The sequence below is a fragment of the Anastrepha obliqua genome, chromosome 3 (genome assembly GCF_027943255.1).
Source record: "Anastrepha obliqua isolate idAnaObli1 chromosome 3, idAnaObli1_1.0, whole genome shotgun sequence".
Lineage (NCBI taxonomy): Eukaryota > Metazoa > Arthropoda > Insecta > Diptera > Tephritidae > Anastrepha > Anastrepha obliqua.
In genome coordinates this window covers 26,793,491-26,818,047 of record NC_072894.1, presented here as the reverse complement: position 1 = coordinate 26,818,047, position 24,557 = coordinate 26,793,491, and the positions used below count along the sequence as shown (strand labels likewise).

Below are 24,557 nucleotides of genomic sequence, written 5' to 3'. Positions count from 1 at the left end.
CAGGTGTTACAATTGAATGGATTGCGCTATCGAGAGATGATAAACGATTTTTTATGGCCGGAATTGGATGGTATTGATCTGGACAACGTTTATTTTCAACAACACGGCGCTACGTGCCACACAAATAACGAAACCATTGATCTTTTACAGGAAAAGTTTCCCGACCGTGTAATTTAACACCTTGTGACTTTTTTCTTTGGGGCCACGTGAAAGAGAAAATCTACGCCAACAGCCCAGGGTCGATCCAAGACCTGAAAGATGGAATTCGTGAGGCTATCGAGGACATAGGGCAGCCACTTTGCAATTGGTCGTGGTGGTCATTTGCCTGATGTTATTTTCCACTTTTAACGGCATACCTTCCTCCTTATAATGAAATAAACATCCGATCATTTATCAAAATAGCATTTTTCTTTGAATATCAAAATAACACCTCTTATTGAAAACCCCTTTACTTCCATATTTTCGACTTTCGATTGTTATTTTTTATGTTGCTACACTCGTTTCGAGGATATGTTTAGTTTGTTTGTGAGAGGCATAAATAAGACAAGAGTTTTGCGTATACCGCGTTTTTCTGATATCGACTCGTGGCTCTCCTGGGCTCTTCCATTGGGTCAATTGGGCTTTGGGTCATAACCATATACCTATGATCGTCATCACTTATGACCCTTTTAAGCAAATCTGGATGATCATTGATGTCATTCAACAATTCCTGAGCGCTGCTCACGCGACGTTGTTTTTGGTGAAAATTCAGCAATTTTGGAACGAACTTCGATGCCATACGCTACATGCACGAAAAGATTGCATGACATGAGCCAACCGATATGCCGATATGCCTACATCCTCTGCAACTTCTCTAATTGAGGTTTAACGATTCTCCATAACAATTTTCTTCACTTTCTCAACATCTAATCGGTTGTTGATGTGCTGGGGCGTCGTCATTCACATCTTTTCAACCTTCTGTGAAAAGCTTTTACCACTGGTAAACTTTTTTTTTTGACTCAGAGTACTCTCACTGTATGCCACTGTCAACATTCAATTGTTTTTGATCTTTTAATTCCACTTTTTACACCAAATTTGATGCAACTTCTTTGATCCATTTTTTTCGATAGCAAAAAATCGCCGAACACGCAAAACACTTGTCTTCTTTATGCCTCTCACATACAAACTAAACATATCTTCGAAACGAGTGTACCAAGGTAAAAAAATATAATACTAATAAACCTAAAAAAATATAATAATAATAAAAACCTACCTGAATGTCACAATGGCCAGGAACCCATGTTATCATTAGGTTAAATGACTCAGCCATCTCGTTAAGAGATGCACGGCATTTCATGGCTACCTTGGAGGTGGTCGACTGTTTTGTGAGGGATTTGATCGCCGCTCGGCTATCAGTGAAAATGTAGATATCATCTCCAGGTATCGCATCACACTGTACCAATGCTTTCATTATTGCCATTAGTTCAGCCTGAAAGACACTAAAGTAGCCGAAAACTGAAGGAGATCCCCAGATGTTTGGAATATACACCTCCGCCCACCCTGCCCTCGAGCTTTGAGCCATCTATGTATGCATGGATGGAGTCGCCCTATCTTACCTCGTCCCGTTCCCACTCTTCCTTCAAGGGTAGAAAGGTCGTGAATGTTATAATGGCAAGTATAGGCGAGACTGTATAGTCCACCTGTCCGGGAAGCCAAAAAATTGCTATCCAGGAAAATATACTTTGAGCATAAGCAAACTATTAAGGAAGTTATTTCCAAACACAAAAACATCAAATCAGCAAAAACAAATTCACCCGTTACGTGGCGATCAAACAAAAAGGCTTGGATGACGTCTGATTTGAGGACATATTTTCTCGTGCAGTTCGATAGAGAAATGCAACTTCAAGAGCGGAGCGTGGTTCTACATATTTCTAGATAATGCGACTTCCATACTTGTTTCTAAAATTGAAAAATGTTAAAGTTATTATTCTCCAAGCAAACACAACCGGATTTTTGTCAGCCCTTTGATCAAGGCGTTATAAGAAATTTTAAGGGGGTTGTCAGAATTTTCAAAACATTGGATTTTGGTTTTTTGCATTTTCTTAAAAAAAAAAATATTGTGAGAAAATTTTAAGTGAGTCCCACAAATACTTTTCGAGTTATTCAACAATTAACAACGGGCGCTCGGGCGCTCCTGAAATCGATAGCAAAACTTTAAATGCGTTTTTCTCAAAACTATGTTTTCTGCACTGGTGATCTCTGTAACTTAAAAACTGCTTGGAAGATTTCAATAAAATGTATACTGCTTTTGAAAAACATAAGATAATCGTGCCTCATCGCAGAATTTTTTTTTGTTTTTTCCAAATTTCAATTTTTTAAAACAATTAATTGTCGGTTTTTTTCTCGAAAATCTGAAAAATATTTCTTGAGGCCGCCATATTGTTAAAAGCTTCGATCAAGCACAAGATTATCTATTAATAAAACTAATTTCTTTTGTCCGATTGATTTTAGATGAATCTCCAAGGACTTGTGATGAGCAACGCAAAGGACTCCTGGAGAAACGGGCATCACACATAAATTTTGCTAAAGTCAAGTCGAAACATGATGTATTTATGCTATGATTTTATTTTTGTAAAATTAAGTAGTTGACTAGAAAAAAAAGACAAATTATTGAAAATCACAATTTTTCGGGCCTCTGACTACCCCTAACCCTTTAAGAGAGAGTACACTGTATTTAGAAAAGTTGCTGTAAAACACAAAATGAGATTTAAACTTTTGCTTAACCTTAAACTAGTAGTAGCTCCCCGCAAAGCATTGTACTATTGAGTGCATTGAGCGTTATCGTTTAAAAAGACAGAAAAACAAAAAAGAAAACAGAAAAACAAAATTTGAAATAAACAATTAAATTACAAACATTTATTTGAATAAACCGTTAAAACTAAATTACACTTTTTAGAAAAATAAATAATATAATTTTATAGTGAGAAGGACGCATCTCATAAGGTGAGGAACAATATATGCAAGTGGTAAGCAAGTATATATGCATCTACAGGTAAGATTGTGCGCTTAATCACAAAAGTATACATCCACGGTTTTAGTGGTCACACAAAGTTTTTGCACATTGCACGAATCCACCTACAACGAATGCCTACAATATAATTTACCGCCTTTGATGTGCCCGTCACATGAATTATTTAATTGTAATCACTCACATAAATATGTTGGCAAACAGGTAACAATTGTCTTGCGATAATAATTTAATAAAATTTAACTATTTAGTATAAGAAGCGATCGATCTGATATCAATACACATATGTACATACATACCATCAGAAGGCCACTTAAAATTCTCCTAATCAATCTAATCAATATGGGTATACAAGGATTAAGGCTAAAAATAGCAACTTTCATTAAGATTGAATATAAGAACTCATTGAAACAGTGAAATAACTTGACAAACGAACAAACGATGAACGAACAAATCGTATTATGCAACATGTGCGACTTAAAATAAATATATATTTAATTGCATGCATGTAAGTTTGTATTTACTTATATGCCTTCATCAATAATATCTGTATTTGCATGAAGCCAATTTGTGCTTTCGATAAACTCAACAACTCAACATTTTTTAGTGAGAAACTTACATACACACAATACATACATACAGAAATATCTTTAAAATGATAAAGTGTGCTTTATGTACTCGTATGCATACAAATATCTAATTTTTCGGTTCTAAGAAGGGCAGTCGGAAGCCGGCGGTTTTCCTTTCGCTGGTTTTGTGCTGTGTTTCGGTGCCGTCATCATCACTCAATGGCTCAATTGGTGTGAGCCGCTGTGCACGGTCCATATGTGGCGGCAGTTGCAAATTGATGGGATCCCTTAGGCGACGTAAATCGTATTCAGCTTCGGCAATTAGGCGTTTCAAAACATTATAGTTTTCAATGTTCATGCGCTTTCTTTTGGCCTTTTTGTGTATGGTAAGCAAGAACATGCGATCTCTGGCTGTTTCGCAATTGTATTCCTAAAATGAAGGGAATACATTTAGAAAGTAGTAACGATATACAAGTAGATCATGAAATGAAATAAAATATACAGGATTTGATTGAAAAAATATGAGCCTTATTTTTTTTAAGCAGTTTTATTAAACCTTTTGGCTTATACAACTAATATTCTTCAAAATATGACCCTTGAGCGTCAACACACCGCTGGTAGCGTGGTAGCGGTCCTTCCACTGCAGTAAACATTTTTTAAACTCATCCGCCGGAATCGCGTTCAATCCGGCTGTCACAGTTTTTTGGATCGCCTCGATGGAGTCGAAACGCCTCTCCTTCAGCTTTCTTTTCAGGCGCGGGAACAAGAAGAAGTCCGGAGGGGACAGGTCTGGGCTGTAGGGAGGGTGGGGAAGCACCATCACTTTCCAATACTTCACGACTCTTTTCCACACGCAATTGCTTTTGTTCGTCAGTCAAAACCTTTGGAACAAATTTGGCACACACTTTGCGCATTTCAAGTTTTCCGGTCACGATTTCTCGCACATTGTAATAAGTTAAATTTAACTCTTCACTGATCTCACGTAGACTAGCACGACGGTCAATGAACAAAAATTCACGAACCCGGTTCACATCTTCGTCTGTTTGCGTCATCGAAGGCCTTCTAAATCACTGTTCGTCTTCGACGTGCTCCCGGCCTTCCTTGAACGATTTGTGCCACCGTTTTACCTGGGCACTGGACAGAGATTGGTCCCCGGAGGCCTCCTTGAGTAGCCCAATGGTTTCGGTACTCATTTTGCTTCGCTTTACGCAAAATTTGATCGAGTAACGTTGCTCCAACGATCGCTGCATTTTCGCCACTGCAAAATCCTAACACACTTTTAAAACAGCTTTCACGCGCGGAGCGATGTTGACTGCACCGCTGTTGCCAGCGAACTGGGACCGTTTTCTAGTGGAAGGGGAAGGTCCAACGATCATTTTCCCCCACCAGCCGATTCGGTTGATCGCTTGGCAGACGCTCCGCGCGGGAAGGTTCATAACTTTTCAATCAAACCCTGTAATATTAGTTTGGTAAAAAAGAAATCCATTACCCATCACGCATGGGTATCACGTATCGTTCGCATAATTTAAAGTTTGGGCTCGTTGCAAAGGTGACATTTCACACTAACAACTCATTTTTTTGTTTGTTCCATTCAGGTGGGTATTGACAATGGAAGTCAAAAAAGAGAAAATTCGATACATTTTACAGTTTTTCTTTCATAAATTCGAAAATGCAACCCAGACTGATGAAATAGTGAATGGTGTTTATGGTATCGGTACTGTAACAGCTAATTATGTGGAATTTCGGTTTCGTCGATTCCGTTCGGGCATTTTTGAATTTCAGGAAAATGCCGATAAAATCACAGAAATAATCGAAGTTGTTATAATTTGTTGTTTCATGTTTTGAATTTCAGAAAATGGTACGAGTGGTTATCAAGTTTACTTCCGCTGCGTTTGCTAAAGACGGCTCCACTCAAACTCTACATCGGTTAGATGCAATCAGTGGGATGGGTGGTGCCACATTAAGATACACAAGACACAAGCGGAGTGGTCCACATGGTTTGTGTCCACATGTTGCTGCTGCCATTGGGCGTTCTTACCCCACATGGCCTCTATCTCGCGTAATGCGCTGGTGCAACCATCTATAGGGTCTGGCACTCGAAGTGTAACCAACTTCAGACCGCTTGCGCAAATGACGCACGGGCATCAGCTGTTTATTAGTTGACTAAATGCTGTTTACAAGCGCGCGAAAAAAGCAAATCAGTAAAGCATTCCAAATGTAATAGCGATTGCTAGTGAGCTCGAGCACCTTAAAGTTAATAAAGTTTTTGTTTATCGCACCATTATTCGTTACAAAGATACTGGTAGTATCGCGAAACGTCATGGAGGTGGTCATCAAGAGACTGCAACGTGACGAGAAATGGTTCAAAATTGAAGAAGCAACTTGAGCGAAATCCCCGACGAAGTGCCAATTAAATGGCGAAAGAACTGAAAATATCTGACCGTAGCATCCGCCGCATACTGGAAAATGATCTAAAAGTCAAGCCTTACAAGATCCCGAAGGCGTATGATCGCACTCCAAAGCAGCAAAAAGTCACCTGAGAGCGAAGGAGATGCTTCACTTGGCCGAACGCGGTCAATTTCCGAACATTGTGTTTTCTGACGATAAAATGTTTCAAATTGAGTAATTCGTAAACTCCCAAAACGATAGGGTTTATTTGACCGACCGTTCCTACGAGAATTTGAGTCATCGATTGGCCACTTGGAGGCAGCACCTGCCAAAGGTAATGGTTTGGGCCGCTGTAACTACAGATGGGCGCTTTGCAATCGTTTTCATCGACCCTGGCGTGAAGGTAATTGCGAAAATCCGAAATATTATCGGGAAAGTATTCTGGTGGTTGTTTTGAAGCCGTGGGCAGACAAACATTTCGGTGGCAGACCATGGACGTTTCAACAGGATTCGACACCGTCTCGCAAAGCTCGAGTAAACCAAGAATGGCTAAAAAACAACGTTCCGAACTTCATATCGTCCACATCCACCACTAAGTGTTGCCATCAAGGTTATCTAACGGTAGGCTCCGGAAACGTGTACCTTCGATGAGTGTGAACCAAAGGGAGGGGGTGTTAGATGAGTTATTTTTGGTGCCAATTAGGCAGTCTCTGTTATCGTGTTTTACTCATATGACAATGGGTTTACCTTGCCACTTTGTTAGTATCTATTTTTGGGACAACCAGTCAGTCTAAATAAAATATGTAAAAAAACGTTCAAATGTTTACCGTTTTTGTTAGGCAGTAGTAAGCATACATGGCCATCGTTGTGCCATAGGTTACAAAGTAAGTGACGGGTTCCATGATATCCCAAGAGTATTCCCACCAAGTGAGGCGCGCCAAAACGCCAAATTGTACTGCCATCAAACTGAGTCCAACCCATGTTGCGACGACGGTTTTACGTTCAGCGAGTTTAGCTAGCTCCTGTTTTTGCTAAAAACGTATAAAAAATAATATGCAATAATTTTTGTAATGTTGGAATGCCATTAAGTCTTACTATTTCTAGTGGCGCAATTTCAAATTTTAATTTTTCTATTCTTTTCACCAGCTCTTCCTCTTTTTGCAAATGATATTCGCCGACGTGTAAAGCTTCGTACAACTGTAAGGTAAAGATTATTTGTTAATTAGTAAAAAAAAAAATATTTTAAATGCCTTTGTATTCATATTTACTTGTGCAACTAAAGTTCTAATATCATTAAGATTCTTTAAGTCTTCTGAGTCGATTTTTTTCCTTTTTGGAGGGATCACTTCATATTTGTTGTCGTTTATTTGCAGCCTGGAAAATAATTAAATATTTTATTAATGTTATTGATTTGTGTTATTAGAATTTATGCTACGTTTTGCATACAGCGCATATACCTCCAGATGCTGCAGAATAGTCGCAATAGTCGAGATATTGTGAGTTTAAAGATCTTTTATATAGGGAGCAAAACTCAGTTTTCCCGAACTTACAAATTGAAAACGATGCCCGAATTCTAAAAAACAGGGTCAGGCACTCGAAGTGTAACCACTCAGTGTAACCGCTCAGCTGTCTGTTAGTTGGCTTAATGACAGTCTAGAGTGCTGTTTACATGTGCGCCGAAGAATTTTGCCGAGAGTAAACGCGAAAGAAGAAAGTCAGTAAAGGATTTCAAAAGGAAAAATAAAGTGTTTGTCTATCGCACCATTACTCGTTACAATGATACTGGTAGCATCGCGACACGTCATGAGAGTGGCCATCAAAAGACTGCAACATCACGTGACAATGTTCAAAAACTGAAGAAGCGACTTGAGCGAAATCCCCGACGAAGTGCCAATCAAATGGCGAAAGAACTGAAAATATCTGACCGTAGCATCCGCCGCATACTGAAAAATAATCTCAAAGTCAAGCCCTATAAGATCTAAAAGGCGTATGATCTCACTCCAAAGCAGTAACAAGTCAGACTTGAGAGAGTGAAGGAGTTGCTTCGCTTGAGCGAAAGCGGTTAATTTCCGAACATTGTGTTTTCTGACGACAAAAGTTTTCAAATTAAGAAGTTCGTAAATTCCCAAAACTAAGAGTTTATTTGATCGACCATTCATACGAGAATTTGAATCATCGATTGGCCACCAGGAGGCAGCACCCGACACAGGTTATGGTTTGAACCGTTGGCTCGTTTTTCATCGAGCCTGGCGTCAAGGTAAATGCGAAGTATTATCGGGAAAGTATTTTGGAGGTTGCTTTGAAGCCGTGGACAGACAAACATTTTGATAGCAGACCATGGCCGTTTCAACAGGACTCGGCATCTTCTCACAAAGCTCGAGTGAACCTAAAATGGCTAAAAAACAGTGTTCCGCACTTCATAACGTCCACCCAATGGATCTCAAATTCCACAGACGCGAATCCGATGGAGAATTCTCTTTGGGCCATTTTGGAGAGCAAAGTCCGACCTAAAAGATTCACCAGTCTCGAGGCGCTGAAAAAAGCCATTGTCCGCGAGTGGGCCAAAATACCTGTAAGTCACATTCGGGCAGCTTTTGATTCGTTTCTGAACCGTCTCAAGGCAAAAATGGTCGTATCGAGCAAAAGTAAATTGATTCTTAATTTTGTATTATTTTCACACATTTTTTACTTTGAATTGAATAAAAGTAGTTTTCCAAACTAAATTTATGGACTGGTTATACTCATACTTCGAGTTCCGGACACTGTATAACGAAAATGTTGTTTGTTAGATGAGACGTACTCGTATTCTTTCCGTTGCCGGTAAGAGTTACTTCCTAATGTTTTTTTACCTTGTCTTCGCGTATTATATATACAGATTAATATACGCAGATATAAATTGCGTTCAAACACATACAAATGAGTAATAGTTATTCCTAATTTTTACATGCAGACGTTCGATGAATCCGAAAAATTATCGGTCAACCAAAAATTGGGAGAGCAAAGTGACAGTTCGATGCAAGTGAACCGTTTATTTTCATGGAGATAAGAAATGCGAAGGTGTGGCCAATAACAGATCGTTATTCGGCTCTCAGCGAATTTGGCGCTGATTGGCGCGACACGAAGCGGTTTGTTTACGAAAAAACTAAGATTGTGTTAGTGGTATACGAAAAAATCAACACAATGCCACTTCATTGCCGTCTGAACAATGACTAATTGGAAAAGTGTGTGAATATGTTTTTGGACGTGTGTGTGAATACACGGGAAATGATCGCGCAGAATTCGGCTCTCGAATCCCCATCACGTGGCAGTCGAAATTCTTCCTACAATTTTGTTTTTCACCACAGTTATTGGTCAAACCATGTAAATCTATCATCCTTGCATACAAAGAACAATGTTTTTTTTTACTCACCAGAATGGCTCATCCATAAGGCTATCGATGGAGCATGTGGAGGATATCCGTATGCCATTTTGATTCAGCACAATCGCTCGATCAATACCGTGGTCTTCAATTTTCAACATTTCGATTAAATCGCCTACTTTGTGTGAGACAGGCCTTAGAGCAAATCGGCATTTTTCCAATCGACTTGGCAACGGCACTGTTAGGTGTGGAAGTCCCTGTATATACTCGACACAAACATCGCCTGAAAAGTAAAAACAAAATAAAATCAAATCGGTCTCGTAGTTTTTAGGTAAATGCAAGATGAGAGTGGACAAATATTTTTTGTAATAATAGCTTTAAAAAATATATGTATATATGCATTCATGTATGTAAATATGTACAGTCCTGTGCAAAAAAAAAAACGGACAGTCTGAAAACTCCATTTTTTGAAGTAGTGTGGATTTTATCAAATATGTTTGAATGTGGTTATATTCCATTGTGTTTTTAATACAAAAGTATGAAATAAAATCAATAAATTTCATACGTGTTTTTAATATTTTCATACTTTATTTGTTTTAGCATAGTCAATAACGAATGTTTTATTATTAGTTTATCCTTATTATATAATCTTACAGCTAATTAATTCAAAACAAAATTAATTATTTCATTATAAATGTTATAATTTGAAGTTTTAATACTTGGTCGCACCGCCTTTCGCCTTAATTACCGCTTTAATACTTCTCGGCATTGATGTAACCAGGGTTTGCAACAATTCCTCCGAAATATCGTTGTGCCAAGTGTCCATTATAATGTTATCCAGGTCAGTTTTGTTCTTCGGCTTTTTTTCAGCTGCCTGCTTCTGCCCTCAACGACAGCTCCCATTTGCTTCGATCTTGGCATATTTTTGATATTAACACTTGCCACGTATTAACTATTTCACTTATTGGTTAAATTATTGTACAAATTAATTCAAAACTGTTCTATTTATACACAAAAAAAGCTACTTACCGCCAAGAAGCTTTATACTCAAGCTATAGAAATTTAAATAGGGTAAATTAGCTGTCCGGTTTTTTTTTTTGCACAGGACTGTATATTCATAATTCTCTGCCAAAAAAAAATTAATGTTCGGCGTAGACATACGCCATAAGTAATCCACTTTATATTTTTTACAACATTTCTAACATTTTTCATGCAAAATTTTTTTCCGTAATTTTTCAATAAAAACATAGCTCATTGTGTAAACCTCATAAATTAAAGTTCCAGATTTCGTAAGAAATTTCAAAAATTTTACTAAGTTTAATTTAAAAAAAATTGTCAGCAAAATCGCTTTGATTTTCCACAATTTTTTTTTGCATGAGTTGCTGAGAACTTTTATTAAAGACTCCTGAATATTAAGTTTTCATGGAAATGCAAATGATTCAGCGCTCTCTTTATCCACCGCGTATTAAAAACTAATCACTATTTTCCAAAAAAGTTGTGAGAAGCAATGTGCGGCGGAGAGCACTTGAAATTGATTTTCCTTGTGTAAATAAAGTTTGCTAGTACAGTTTTGGACTATTATCGAGTAGACATCTGCATTTTGAAATCCACGAAAGTCAATATCCACTGAATATATAGGCTGCCTTTTAACAGGGCCACCTCTGCAACACTACGTGTGATGAACTGTAATTTGATATTTTTATTGTTCTTTTTTCAGTGAGCTGAACAATTTTTTTATATTCTTGTTCACACCGCTCGGGAGCATACCGCTTTGACAGGACTCTTTCATCGTACACGGTTCTGCACTATGGTTTTTGCGCCGCCCAATGTGATGTCGGCATCTGCTAATTCGCGCAACATCGACCTTTGCTAAGTGATTTTTGGCTGACCGCGATCTCTGCTCACTTGCGGGCTCCAGTCCAGTGCCACTCTCGTGATGCTATCTGGTGGTTTTCTAAGTGTGTGACCTATTCATTGCCACTTTCTGCGTTTTATTTGCCAAAGGATGGGCTCCTCATTCCGGGTGTGTGAATTGGTAACACAACATTGGACATTAGTGAGAGAAGCAAACATGCAGTATTGAATGAACATTTGGTTGTCAAGAAGATTTGTTCGCGTTGGACACAGTAAAAGGGACACATGTCGATTAGCGCAAGAAATGTTAAAGAAATTCAGCCGTAGTGATTCAAAGCACGTCTATGACATCATAATAGCTGACGAATCTTGGATCTATGCACATGAGCAGAAAACAAAACAGCAATCGACAGTTTGTTGCTCCAAGACGAGCTTAATCCAACAAAATGTATTCGCGGAAGAAACACGTCAAAGCAAATGGTCGTCTGTTTTTTTTTTTTGGAAAATTGGGATAATTGTATCACTAGAGAAACTTACAACAGTCAATTCTGAGTGATACACAACTATTTTTTGCCAGAAGTTTCCGGAGAATTAAGGAAAACCACCCGCCGAAGATAAATTATGCTTCACGACAATGCGAGCTCTCACGCATGGGCTCACACAAGAGAGTTTTTGAGCACACAAAAGTCGAGTTAAGGGGTCATCCGCCTTACAGTCCTGATTTGGCATCTTATGATTTCTTTTTGTTCTCAAACAACAAAAAAATGCTTTGAAAAAATGCTGTTTCATACGATTGCGTTAGCGTACTGACTTCCAAGAAGAATATTTTGAAAAACAATAAAGCTATTTTCATTACTATTTTATCGTGTTATCATTATTTGGCGCAAAATGTAAAAGGCGACCTTCGTATAAGTGTATGGACAGATTAAAGCTGAGTGCTGGCATTAAAGCTTCACGCCAAATAAGTACAACTAAGCACATCTCCTTTGTAAAAATTTTGATGTTGTTTAGAAAAAAGTAAAATTCATACCACGGAAAGCATATCGAGAATGCCATGCCTTCAAATCTTCACTTTTCCTTAACGTAGTGTCACTTTTAAGTATTAGCACATTTCCCTTATCCCGCTGCTAGCCGGGGTTATTGACTCCTTGAATTCTGGTAGAAATTTAATTGCTCATCTATCTACATCGACATCTTTTATGTAGTTAAATGTTCTCAATGCTCTCTAGAGCACGACTCTTCACGCTAAATTCGAATGGAATTTTTCTTTTCGATCTCGCATGTTGAATTATCATTAGTAGTTTATTGTTGGAAAATGTTGCGAATTGGCAAGTTTATTAGCATTTCATTTCGATGTGATATGAATATACGATTGTGAGCATATATTTATGAGTAGATGTGCCCGCTTGTGTTAATGTGAGTGAATAATAGCTAATATTTATTGCCATATTATGAAGGTAAATCAAGAAAATACGGAGCGTAAACGAATACTTAAAAGCATAGCGTTAATGGAACAAACCAAAGTATGCAAAAATCCTTGTATTTTAATAAAAAACTAATTTTACAATGAAAGTTCATGAGTCTACAACGTTTATTGAACTCAGAACTAAATAAAGCGAAAGTAAATGGCTTGAGTTTTAATAAGAATAAAATTCAAATTTTGCAGATAGTTGAATACGAGGTGAAATCATTCCAGGTGACGGCATTACAGAACTGATTTTCCAATTTTGTGTCTTGATTGCCTTTTATTTGTTGCTGCTTTGTTTCTCATGGAAATTTTAACGTTAAGACTCATAAAAACAAAATACATGTAAATGTTTTTGTTGCTCAAGTGTTACTACCTTTAAAACAGGGTGTTTCAAAAGACGCGACCAGATATTGTTTTCCAAGAAAACATGTAAAAATGTAGTTTCTTTGATGTTTCACTATTTTTATATTTTTATTCAAAATAGGACTCTTAACCCTTTAACCTACAATGACGGGCATAGCTCGCGGGGTTAAAACTAGATGACTTAAAAAAACATCGCGAGCTTGTATACGATTTCGGCCCAACATCTTCGAATCTAAGTCGTAGGTTAAGGGGTTAATAATTATATATAAAAAATGGCATAATTTAAATGTCCACCATGGGCACGTCTATAGGTAAAGTCCGTCAAATTTCAGTTCAGTTGGAAATACGTAACGCGAATTTCATTGTGAGATCGGTCGGTATCAAAAATAATAGGAACTAGATTGCGCCCATCAGAGAGTGTATGACGTCACATGAGTATATGCATAGCTAGCGTTGCCAACCCCTTTGCAATAAATTTAGAGCTTTTTTATACCCAAATTGAGAAAATTTTCGAGTTTGGTGTATGTTTCCCTTTTCAATTTAAAGTTGCAAATTGTAAGTAAAAAAAAAAAGTTATAATTAAAAAATAGACTAAAAAAGGCCACTCTTGTATTTAAAGTTTATGCTGAGGGGAAAATTTGTTTATTCGTATATAATTTGATGTCTTGAAAAGGCAAATCTAATTTTTTGCTCATTTTGAGGTTATGCAAGAATCTTCTTCTCTCACCTCTTCTTAACATTTAACACCTTTTAATAAATTTTAAAATGCTTTTAAATTAACTGAATATGAAAAAGTAAAAAGTAGTAAAAATAAACAAACAAAAAATAGCACATACTACTCAAAAAACCATAACGAATTTTCTTTAAAAAGAAGTGCCTTATTTTGTTGCATAACCTCAAATATATTGTAACACAAGTGTTTTACGGCTTTTTTAAAGAAATTTAAATATAAGGATGGATTTTTAAATCTCTGTTTTTTCAATACAGTCCATTGTACATAACCATAACACATTTATTTAAAACAACGCGACAATTTTGCATGCCTACAAAATTCTCCACGTAATTGAAAAAAATTGCTATTTTCTTTGCTTTTTCATATGCAAAACTAGACAACACTACAGTTGCGAGAAAGAGGTTTCAGAGCTCGAAGTAGAAGAAGAAGAACAAACTTGGAAAAAATTTAAATAAAGCGAAAAAATGTTACACACGAATAATAACCAACATCAACAATAATCGCTATCGCTGACATTATGACCAGATGATAAATAAGAAGTAAAAGTAAATTGAACTGAGTGGATTATTGAACTAATTTTTAAAAAATGTATATTTCACGCGGCCGCCGTAGCCGAATGGGTTGGTACGAGACTACCATTCGGAATTCACAGAGAGAACGTAGGTTCAAATCTTGGGGAAACACCAAAATGAAGAAAACGATTTTTCTAATAGCGGTCGCCCCTCGGCAAGCAATGGCAAACCTCCGAGTGTATTTCTGCCATAAAAAATATCTGTCGTTCGGAGTCGGCTTGAAACTGGAGGTTCCTCTATTTGTGGAACAACATCAAGACGCACGCCACAAATAGGAGCAGGAGCTTTTTGGACCTCAATTCACCAACTAGCTAGATATTGGTGTGGAGTTAACAAACCGAAAAAACAAAAACATAGATTTCGTAGGATCATGCGTATTTTGTTTTGGCCTAACACTGCCACAGACAACAATCTCTGGACTAGAAATCCGGCGTTGGAAATGGAAATGGATTGGAACTCATACTTCACGGGAACCCAATGGAGACAACTCCAAAGCAGCTCTAGATTGGGTTCACAATTCGCAGATGCGGCAGACCATCGAACACGTGGAGGGGCGACTAGTCGAAGCAGAAGTTGTAGCGCAGGCCGCTCTTGGCGGCAAGTGAAGTTCCTCGCTTTAAATAAGTCTAATCTAAGTTGTTTATTGATGGCCTATATTTTATCTAAGAACGACTGGAAAATATGTACTATAAAGCAAACATAGACGGTATTGGAGATGACTCATCAGTCGCGACTTATGTATGTCGATTCAAAATTATTGGAGCTTGTGATGCTTTCCACACATGATTTTTTAGGTCATAGAAACAGTTAGATGTCGCTATTCTATTGTCAAAATGATCTTGTGACTAGGTGCATTGCCCTGATGAAAAATAATCTTTTTCTTTTGCAAACTGGGTCTTTGTTCACGAATTTTTTCCTCAAGCTGGTCTTAAAGGTTAGAATAATATCCAAAATTTATTGTTTTAGCAGTCTGCAAGTAATCCACAAACAAAACTCCTTTCGCATCCCAAAAAACTGATTCTAACACTTTCTTGGCCAATTTCTGGACACTAACTCGCTTCGAAGCCGAAGAACCAGGTTCACTGGGCTCACTGCCCATTGAAGTGCCTAGGGCTTTTATTAAATATCTTTCAGGCAGTCGACGGTTTTCCAATACGATATCCTATATTTTTTCTACGATTTCTGGTGTTGTTGCTGTTTTTGGACGTCCTTGATGTGGATTGTCTCCAAGGATGTTTGGATGTTTGGATGTTTGGCCGAGCTTCTCCTCCTATTTGTGGTGTGCGTCTTGATGTTGTTCCACAAATGGAGGGACCTACAGTTTCAAGCCGACTCCGAACGGCAGATATTTTTTATGAGGAGCTTTTTCATGGCAGAAATACACTCGGAGGTTTGCCATTGCCTGCCGAGGGGCGACCGCTATTAGAAAAAACTTTTTCTTAATTTTTTGATCTTTCACCGAGATTCGAACCAACGATCACTCTCTGAATTCCGAATGGTAGTCACGCACCAATCCACGGCGGCCGCCCATTGTACTATGTCTGCAAATCTAAAAATTCTACTGAAGCCATCTATGAGTGAAATTCGAAATAACTTAGTTACCCACCCCATTATATTTTTTAATATTTTGCGAAAATGACAAACAGAGTATACTACTTTTTTTTTATTCAATTTCTCAACATGAAATACAAAAAAGTGTTCACTCACCGCGAACTTCGAGAGCAAAGCGTGAGCTAGTTTAAGAGAATTTTAAAAAAGGAATGTCCCATCGGAAAACAGTTGAAGTTATACATTTAAGTCCGTCAACACCTCAACATATTATTGAACGCTTCATGCCCGAAAATCGTATGGTAAATAAGGGACGACAGGCTCCAAATAAAACTTTTACAACGAAACAGTTGTTACTGCGTCAAATGAAGAAAAATCCAGCAATAAGCGCTCCAATGTTAACTGAAATGACCAGAAAGGATTTAGGTAACTCGAACCTTGTTCGAAGAGTACTGAGGAACGCAAATTTAAATGCTACAATAGCCCGTAATAATCTTTTACGAAGGGCAAAGAATAGAAGTAAAAGATTGCAGTTTGCGCACGACCATCTAAATAGAACACCAGCATTTTGAGGGGTCGTACCCTTTGCAGATGAGGTAAAAAGAAAATTATTTGGACCAGATGGCTAACTTTGTATATGGCGCGAAGCCAATGCAGAGCTCAAACACCAAAATTTGGGAGCTACTATAAAAAACGGCGGGCTAATCACCTAACCTGTCAGAAATCAAAAAGATTAACGAAACCAACGCAAGACAAAGTCTTGTCGAGGCCCTATGCTCCGGAGAGGAGTGAATGAGGAAAAAAATTAAATAAAAAAAAAAAAATAAAAATGGCGGTGGCAATGTTCTGGTTTGGGGATGAATCCAATCAAATGGAGTTGGGAATTTGGTCTCTATCGAAACAATGAACAAACAACTATTTGGTTCAAAGCGCTAGAATATTACAAATTGAAGATTAGTTTCGATAACGACCCTAAGCACAAGTCACAAATAATACAAAAATGGTTAGTATATACTATAAATGTTTCCACATTGTTGAAACTCCTGCACAAAGGCGGATTTGAACGTCATCGAAGATTTGTGGTCGGTTTTCAAGTGAAATATAAGAAAACACGACATCCATGACAAATTAGTTCAGAATACACAAACAAAACAAAAAAAGAATGGCTGACTCCATGCTACGTGGGTTTAAAGCTGTAATTGATAATAAAGGATATCCAACAAATTGCTAAATATTGGGTTGGAGAATAAGTTCATAGCGTTTCTATATTTTCTTTTATTTTCCAACGATTTGTTTGCTGTTTGGCCAAGGGTAGGAGCATTCGATAGAGCTCTTTCTGCTCTACAAGTAATTATGTTAATTGTATTTTCGAGTTATTTAATTTTTCAGTAGTTTTGAGGTTCTGAAATGGCATACCCAGGAGGCAAAAATCAACATTTTCGATACCTGCTCTTCTTTGCTTTTCATCGAGGTCAAAAAGTTGTCGAAGCAGCTCGGGACATTTGCGACGTGTATGGAGAAAGTGTCATAGGCGAGTCTACAGCACGGAAATGGTTCGCAAAGTTCAAAAATGGTGATTTTGACGTCGATGACATGACCCGCAGCGGAAGGCCTTGTGAATTCGACGAAGAATAACTTTTGAAGGGGCCGTCGCCAAACCAGTCGTGAATTGGCAGAAAAAATTAACTACGATCATAAAACGATTCTCAATCACCTTCATTCAAAGGGTTTTACCGAAAAATTGGGAGCCTGGGTGTATCACGAGCTCAATGAAAAAAAAAAAAAACAAAACAAAGAAAGTCGCTTTCAAATTGCTTCTCAGCATCTCGCCCGCCATCGAGCAACCTCCGGTCACAAACAGCGCTTTTTGTACCGAATCATCACGGCTCCAAGAGATTCGCCAAATTCGAGAGACAAGTCGGATTTTCATTCAAAGAAGAAAATGATATGTGTTTGGTGCGGCTAGGAGGTGCACTGGGAAATGCTCGAAAAGATTGGTACGGTCAATAAGAGCTCTACATTGTCCAGCTACACCGGTCAAATCTACTCCTTCACGACAACGCTAGGCCACATGTCAAACAAGAGCGTCAAGGCTGCACTCCAAGAGCTCGAATGGGAGGTCCTGCAACATACGCCGTATTCTTCGGACCTTGCACCGATCGATTACCATCTTTTCCGCTCCCTATCAAACCATATGAAGGGCGATAACAATTAGGCCCCTAAACTGGCTCAACCACTTCTTTGACACCAAACCAGCCGATTTTTGGCGGAACGCCACCAACAAATTGTTCCAGAGGTGGGAAGAGGTTGTAAACAGCAATGGGGAATATATAATTGATTGAGTGACTGTAAATATGTAATCATTGCAATTCTTATTTAAGAAAAAAAAAACATCAACTAATTTGCAGATAATTAGAACATTTTACGACTGGTATTATTCTAGTCAATGGCGAACTAAGATTATTTCTTCTATTAAATGCTCCATGCTTCCTCCATACAAGTCCGCCTTCTCTCCAGCAGGGTGTTACGTAAATATGTACTTATATGTTGTATATATCCATATATATGTGGCATGTATGTATTGTTATATTATATATTTATTGTTTTTGTTGTGTGTTTGGTTAAATGCAAAAGCGAGCAACCTACTGAGCATAATTTTTTTTGGTTAATTATTGTGAATAGTTATTAAGTATCTACTAACATTACAAATAATATCTTCTTCTTGCAACTTTTATAATATTTTGTTCAACATGTTTTGTTTCTGTTTTCTCTTTTTTATTTTCTGTAGCTAGGTTTTTTCTTTTGTTGTTTTGTTTTATTTGCCACATTTACAGGCTTTAGCTACAATTAAAATTCTGTTGGCCCACCAATGCAATTGTGCGCCAAAGGCTTTGTTGTTGGTTTCGTTAGCAGCGGTGGGTGAGTCTGTGCACCGGCATATCCGCACACATATGGTGCATGCCTACGAGTACAAGCGAATTGTTGTACACTTGGTTAGCAGCTCATTTTCATGCCAAAACCGTGTGGAGTTTTGTATTAATTTTCTTTCTAAATCAAATTTCTTTAATGGTTGAGTTAATCGCAGTGGCGCTGATGGCGGCAGTGGCGGCGCTACAGCTCGCACTTGACTCTCATTGGCTTCATTATCGTCAACATTACTCCACATAACCAACACTATTGCGCGCATTATTGTACACAACCAGCTTCATTATGATCAGCCATCGTCTTTAGTCAATTAATCATTAGCGCGCGCGCGTCTTTGGCGTCATAACTGGTGCGCGAGTACCTACTTACGTACGTACATACATACATACATGCATATGCATACACCCGTATGTGGGTAAGTGGTGCTATTTGGTCGTTCGCTGTCTTGCCAGTTGCGGTTGTTGGCCGTCATTGCCGCCTTCACGCCTGCGCCACCGCTACTGTTGATTATTATTTTCATGCACTATGATTTTTTGGGATTTTCAGTAAGCATTTCATGATTATGACTATTGCAGCCAGCTACGTGTACATGTAACGATGTACTTGTACTTGTACTTAGTGTATTTTGTTTTTTCTGTTCGGCTCTTATTGATGGATTTAAAAATCAGTTAACTTTCAGATTTTCGCGTTTGCAGACATTCCCGACGGATCGCCTACGTCTACGATCGGCAAAACGGTGCATAAAATTAAATACAGTTAGTATCTATAAATTTGCAAAAAAAAAAACAACAAAAAAGTGTTGAGTGAATTTTTAAAAATATGTGAAAATTGATATGTATTACTGTTAAGGCAAAGGAAAATTAGTTAAAAAAAATTACAATAAAATTTGTTGCCACAAAAAGTTCAAACCACAAATACATCACTTCAACTGAAGTAACAACATATTTTGTTTGCAAGCTGAAATTCCAAAGTGTAGTGATAAGTGAAATGTCAAAGTGAGATTGACTGATACTCCAGACGGTTTATATAATAGAAATCAATATTTATTTATTCGCGCAGTCATGTAACCCAGAATGCTACCCAAAGTGCACCCCTACACATCCGCTCATTTGCGGTAGCAAGCACGCGTTCGGCTTGTTTCACCAACAATAACTACGAGTACATATGTACATGCGCACTAACCCACATTCTAAAATTTTCAACTTATTTACTCGAATGTTTGTGTTTGCTTTGCCAATATGTGCACATGTCGAAAATTCTACAAGACCGGGTCAAAGAGGAAGAAAACGGAAATGTGTTTGATTATCCATTTGAGAAATTGCTTATTCCTTCGCAGTCAGTGTCAATTGCTCAAGAATGAAATGGCAGACAAATAGCATATTGGCAGTCGATGACTGAAGTAGAAGCAATACACGATGTTGGTTTAAGTTCATTGAATATTGTTCCAGCAAGAGTTTAAGATTTTTTTTTAGTTTTTTATGCTTCCAATGCCGGTGTAATATTACAAAAAAAATATCAACATAGAAATTCAATACGCTCAGAGTGTCGCAAATATGTAATTTAACATTGAATTCGGACACACTTTAGGGAAATAAGTATATATAGAAGGAATTGGAATAACACCAGCATATTTTCTTGAAAACCAGAAATTATTTTGAACGTTTCAGTATAATTTGGTTAAAAAAAAAAACAAAAAACAAAAAAAAAAATTATAGAATAAAGAAACTCAATTTCAATAAATTATTTAAATAAAAAAAAAATTAAAATTAATTCCGCGTAGGAGATAAGTGCATATGCTATATAAAGGGTGATCAATATAGAGGAATCGGATTTTAAATTGAAATAAAACTACGAAAATTCGAATTGATTGGGCAATCTTTATTATGTTATTTCATAATATTTAGTTTTTAAAGATAATCTCTTTCAAATGTTGGCCGCAACTGTGCCGTAATTCCGCCATCCGTAAACACAAATTTTGAATGATTCGCTGAAGGACTTCACTCGTTATCTCGTGAATAACTTTAGTAATGTTGGCTTCCAACACCTCAATCAAAGTTGATTTAGCCACAAAGCATTTAGACTTTACATACCTCCGCTAATAAACGTCCAAAGGTATGATATCATACGATTTTAGTGGCAAATCCATTGCTCCGAGACGGGAGATAAATTGCTCACCGAAACGACAACGCAGTAAAAATCCATTGTTTCACGAGCTGTATGGTTGTGTGGCAAGTAGCGCCGTTTTGTCCGAACCAAATGTTGTGGAGATCACGGGCTTCAATTTCCGGCACCAAACAGCAGTTTACGATGGCGCGACAGCCTTCGCCATTCACTGTTACATCGTCTTTGAAGAAATATGGACCGATAATTCCTCCAGCTCATAAGCTGAACCAAGCGGTTGTTTTCAATGGATGTAATGGCTGTTCCTGAATGACTTCGGATTACTCTTCAGCAAAAATACGCAATTTTGCTGCATTAAATTCTGGTCGCAAAATGCAGATCTTCAGCGAGTTTTCCAAGAGCCCAACGACTGAAATGTGGAAATTTTCAAATATTGGACTACCTGTATTTTATACGATTTCAAACCAAGATCTTTGCGTGAAATCGCCTAAGTAGTGCCATAAGATACGCTAAGTTTTTGAGATCGGCGCCGAATCGATTCTTCCGGGTCTTCGGCAAATCTCTCATTTACAGCCGCAATATTATCTTCATTTCAAACTGTACGTGGTCTAATCGGTCGAGTGTCATCCACTAATGTAAAATTATTCTCAATTTTGCAGATGGTGCGTTCGGTAGGACGGTTATGTACAGCATAATTTTGTCTGAGCGCGCGATGAATATTGGAATAAATTGAGTAAATTTTCATAATACAATTTTACGATTTGTAAACGTTTTGAGGCGCAAGTCTTTCTATGATAAAATGTCAATGAATATGTAAAAAAATTATGTATTTAGTGTGACAGTAGTCGCGCGTGATCTGACAAAAAAAAAACCCTATTGGAAAAAGTACCTCCAATCTGATCACCCTTTATATTCTAAATTATGGTTAAAATAAATATTTAGTTTGTAATAATTAATTTTTTAATAATTAATATGTTTTATTTTTAAAACACTTGATTTATTCTATTTGGCACGGAGTCCGCAAGCTGCTTTAACTTGTTTCATTCCAATTAACAAAGTTTTTTGAGCTTATACTCGTAAATAAAAAAGGAAGGAATTGCTAAATTTGGTCCGTTGGTTGTTACTCTCTGGAATCAAACAAACTTTTAAAAGAATAAGAGTTGTATCGGGTGTTATTTTAAGGGCTTGAGAAATATTATTGGAATTATTTTTTTATTATAATCTGGTAGATACTACCTATAATTTTATGGTATTTATTTTTTGAAAATGATATCCGGCATATGCCCATCGCAGCTACGAGCTATATGGTTCATTCGCTCAGTCCAATTTTTGACTACTTTTTCCAATAAATCTGGCCATATGGCGTCAATAGTGGCTTGAATATTGGAATAAATTGATTGCATGGCAAGTTGCACCGTCTTGTTGAAACCGAATGTCGTCGATGATTACCTGATACATTTTTCCAAATTAAAATCAGTCAGCATAGATCGATAGCACTTGCCATTCAAAGTAACGGCAGCTTTCTCATTTCAAAAGAACTTCGCGAACAGATTTATTTTTATTTTATTTTTTAATTAAATTTCCACAATTTGCAAGCGTTGTTATGGCGTTAAACGATTCGTGATGACTTGCCAAACCTTACTGAGCAGAAATGTCAAGACAGTTTGTCATTCTGAGCTGTCAAACCATTGTTATTGATATCGATAGCTCTCATGCAGCTAAAAAAAACACCCGAAACATCAGACGGACGGACGGAGATTTAGTATTAACGTGGTATTTAGTATTAAAAAGTAGGCATGGTTTTTCTCCGACCTCAAGTATATTTAAGTGCAATAAGTGTACAATATTTGGGCGATTTCCACGAAGGTGTTATCGAAATACACGCATTTACCCAAATAAGAGTGTTTTATTCCTATGCAAAATTACACTGTATTTTTCTGGGTTTGCCACTTTTGGCAAATTTGAATGATTTTACTGCATTTATTATAGAGATATAACGCTATATTCATTTGGTTTAGAAAATGACTGTTATATGGGAGGTGGTTGGTGTTATTGACCGAATTTCGGAAAACCGGAAATGTGTTGTTAATGTTGATGATGCGTCATCTATTTCTTTTATTGCGACCTCTGGTGTACCCCAAGAAAGTATACTGGGTCCCCTACTTTTTATAATTTTTGTCAATGATATTTCTAGTTGTTTTAATAACGCAAAATTGTCTTTTGTATGCTCATAGTTTAAAGATATACTGCAAGTATAGAGCACAGACTCAAATCAAATCAAATTAAATTAAATTAAATTAAATTAAATAAAGTAAAATAAAATAAAATAAAATAAAATAAAATAAAATAAAATAAAATAAAATAAAATAAAATAAAATAAAATAAAATAAAATAAAATAAAATAAAATAAAATAAAATAAAATAAAATAAAATAAAATAAAATCTAATAAAATAAAATAATCGAAGTAATCGATATAGCGGTGCCCCTTAATCGCAACATCCAAAGCACACTCCACCAAAATATCGAAGTATGCAGTTTTGGCCATAGAACTTAAACAGATGTACAAAGCGAGGGAAGTGAATATATTTCCAATAATTATATCTTCCACTGGATTAGTGCCTAAGCACCGAATCAAAAATTTGAACAAGTATTACTGCCAACACCTTTTAGAAGACATGCAGAAGTCGACCATACTGGACACATGTGCAATAGTTCGTAGATTGTTAAATATTTAAGCAGTAGCAATCGCATGGGCGTAGAACTTGGACTACGCTGCACCAGAGCACAATCCCTTGAATATTTTATCCGCGATGTGTAATCTCCGGCAATGGATTAAGCTCAAAAAAAAAATAAATAAAATAAACTAAAATAAAAAAATAAAATGAAATAAAAAAAAAATAAAAATAAAATTAAAAATACATAAGTTAAACTTAAACGAAAGCAAGTTCTTTTGTGTTTCTTAAGTCTTGTTCTCTTATACACTCTTAGTACAATACTACGCCTGTGGTTCTTGTTTATTCAAATGAAATTATTGATTTTGGTGTGATATTTGACTCTAGAATCTCTTTTTAATTTAAATGACACCATTTTAAAGTCATATTCTGTAGTTGCTTTTATTCGACGTTAGAGTTCGGACTTTGTTGATCCATGCGTTCAAACTTAAAATACATGACCGGAAAGCTTTTATAGTCCGGGAGCCAGGGGTCATTTTGTCCTCATCATTTCATGATTTTAATACTGAAGGCAGACGTCATCTAATGGACGATGAAACCAACCGTCAGCTGATCCAGTAGCGGTGAGCACGTGCGTGGGATGCTGCGAAACGTGTCGAAAAAAATTTGACATAAAGTAGTTTTACTTTTCAATTTTTTTTACAAGTTCACCTGTTCAGCTGACGTGTTTGCCCCCCTCTAGCGCGCAGCTGACTATTTTTTCTTATTCTACTAAATGTCAAAAATACATGAAAAACATTTCAGCCGGTATAAAATGAGTTGGTAGACAATTTTTTTCGACACGTTTCGTAACCTCATCAAAGCTAAATCACAAGTATAGTCAAGAATTTAACGGTATTGTGCTTTGTGTTCTTTGAATTTCTCTGATCTAATTCCATACCATAAAAGTTTGTGCTTGCTAATTACTCAATAAATACT

General features: G+C 37.0%; 1 protein-coding gene across 1 annotated transcript in view; it reads right to left on the bottom strand.

Annotated features, from left to right (window-relative positions):
* Nucleotides 1-2,866: 2,866 nt before the first annotated feature.
* Nucleotides 2,867-24,557, bottom strand: part of LOC129241893 (uncharacterized) — a 62,480-nt gene continuing 40,789 nt past the window's right edge. Inside the window, exons 6-10 of the mRNA XM_054878442.1 lie at nt 9,374-9,605; nt 7,233-7,338; nt 7,060-7,161; nt 6,792-6,995; nt 2,867-4,006 (exon numbers count right to left, since the gene is read on the bottom strand). Of these exons, the coding sequence (XP_054734417.1) occupies nt 3,704-4,006; nt 6,792-6,995; nt 7,060-7,161; nt 7,233-7,338; nt 9,374-9,605 (947 nt within the window). The 3' untranslated portion in view covers nt 2,867-3,703. The remainder of the gene's footprint in view (nt 4,007-6,791; nt 6,996-7,059; nt 7,162-7,232; nt 7,339-9,373; nt 9,606-24,557) is intronic.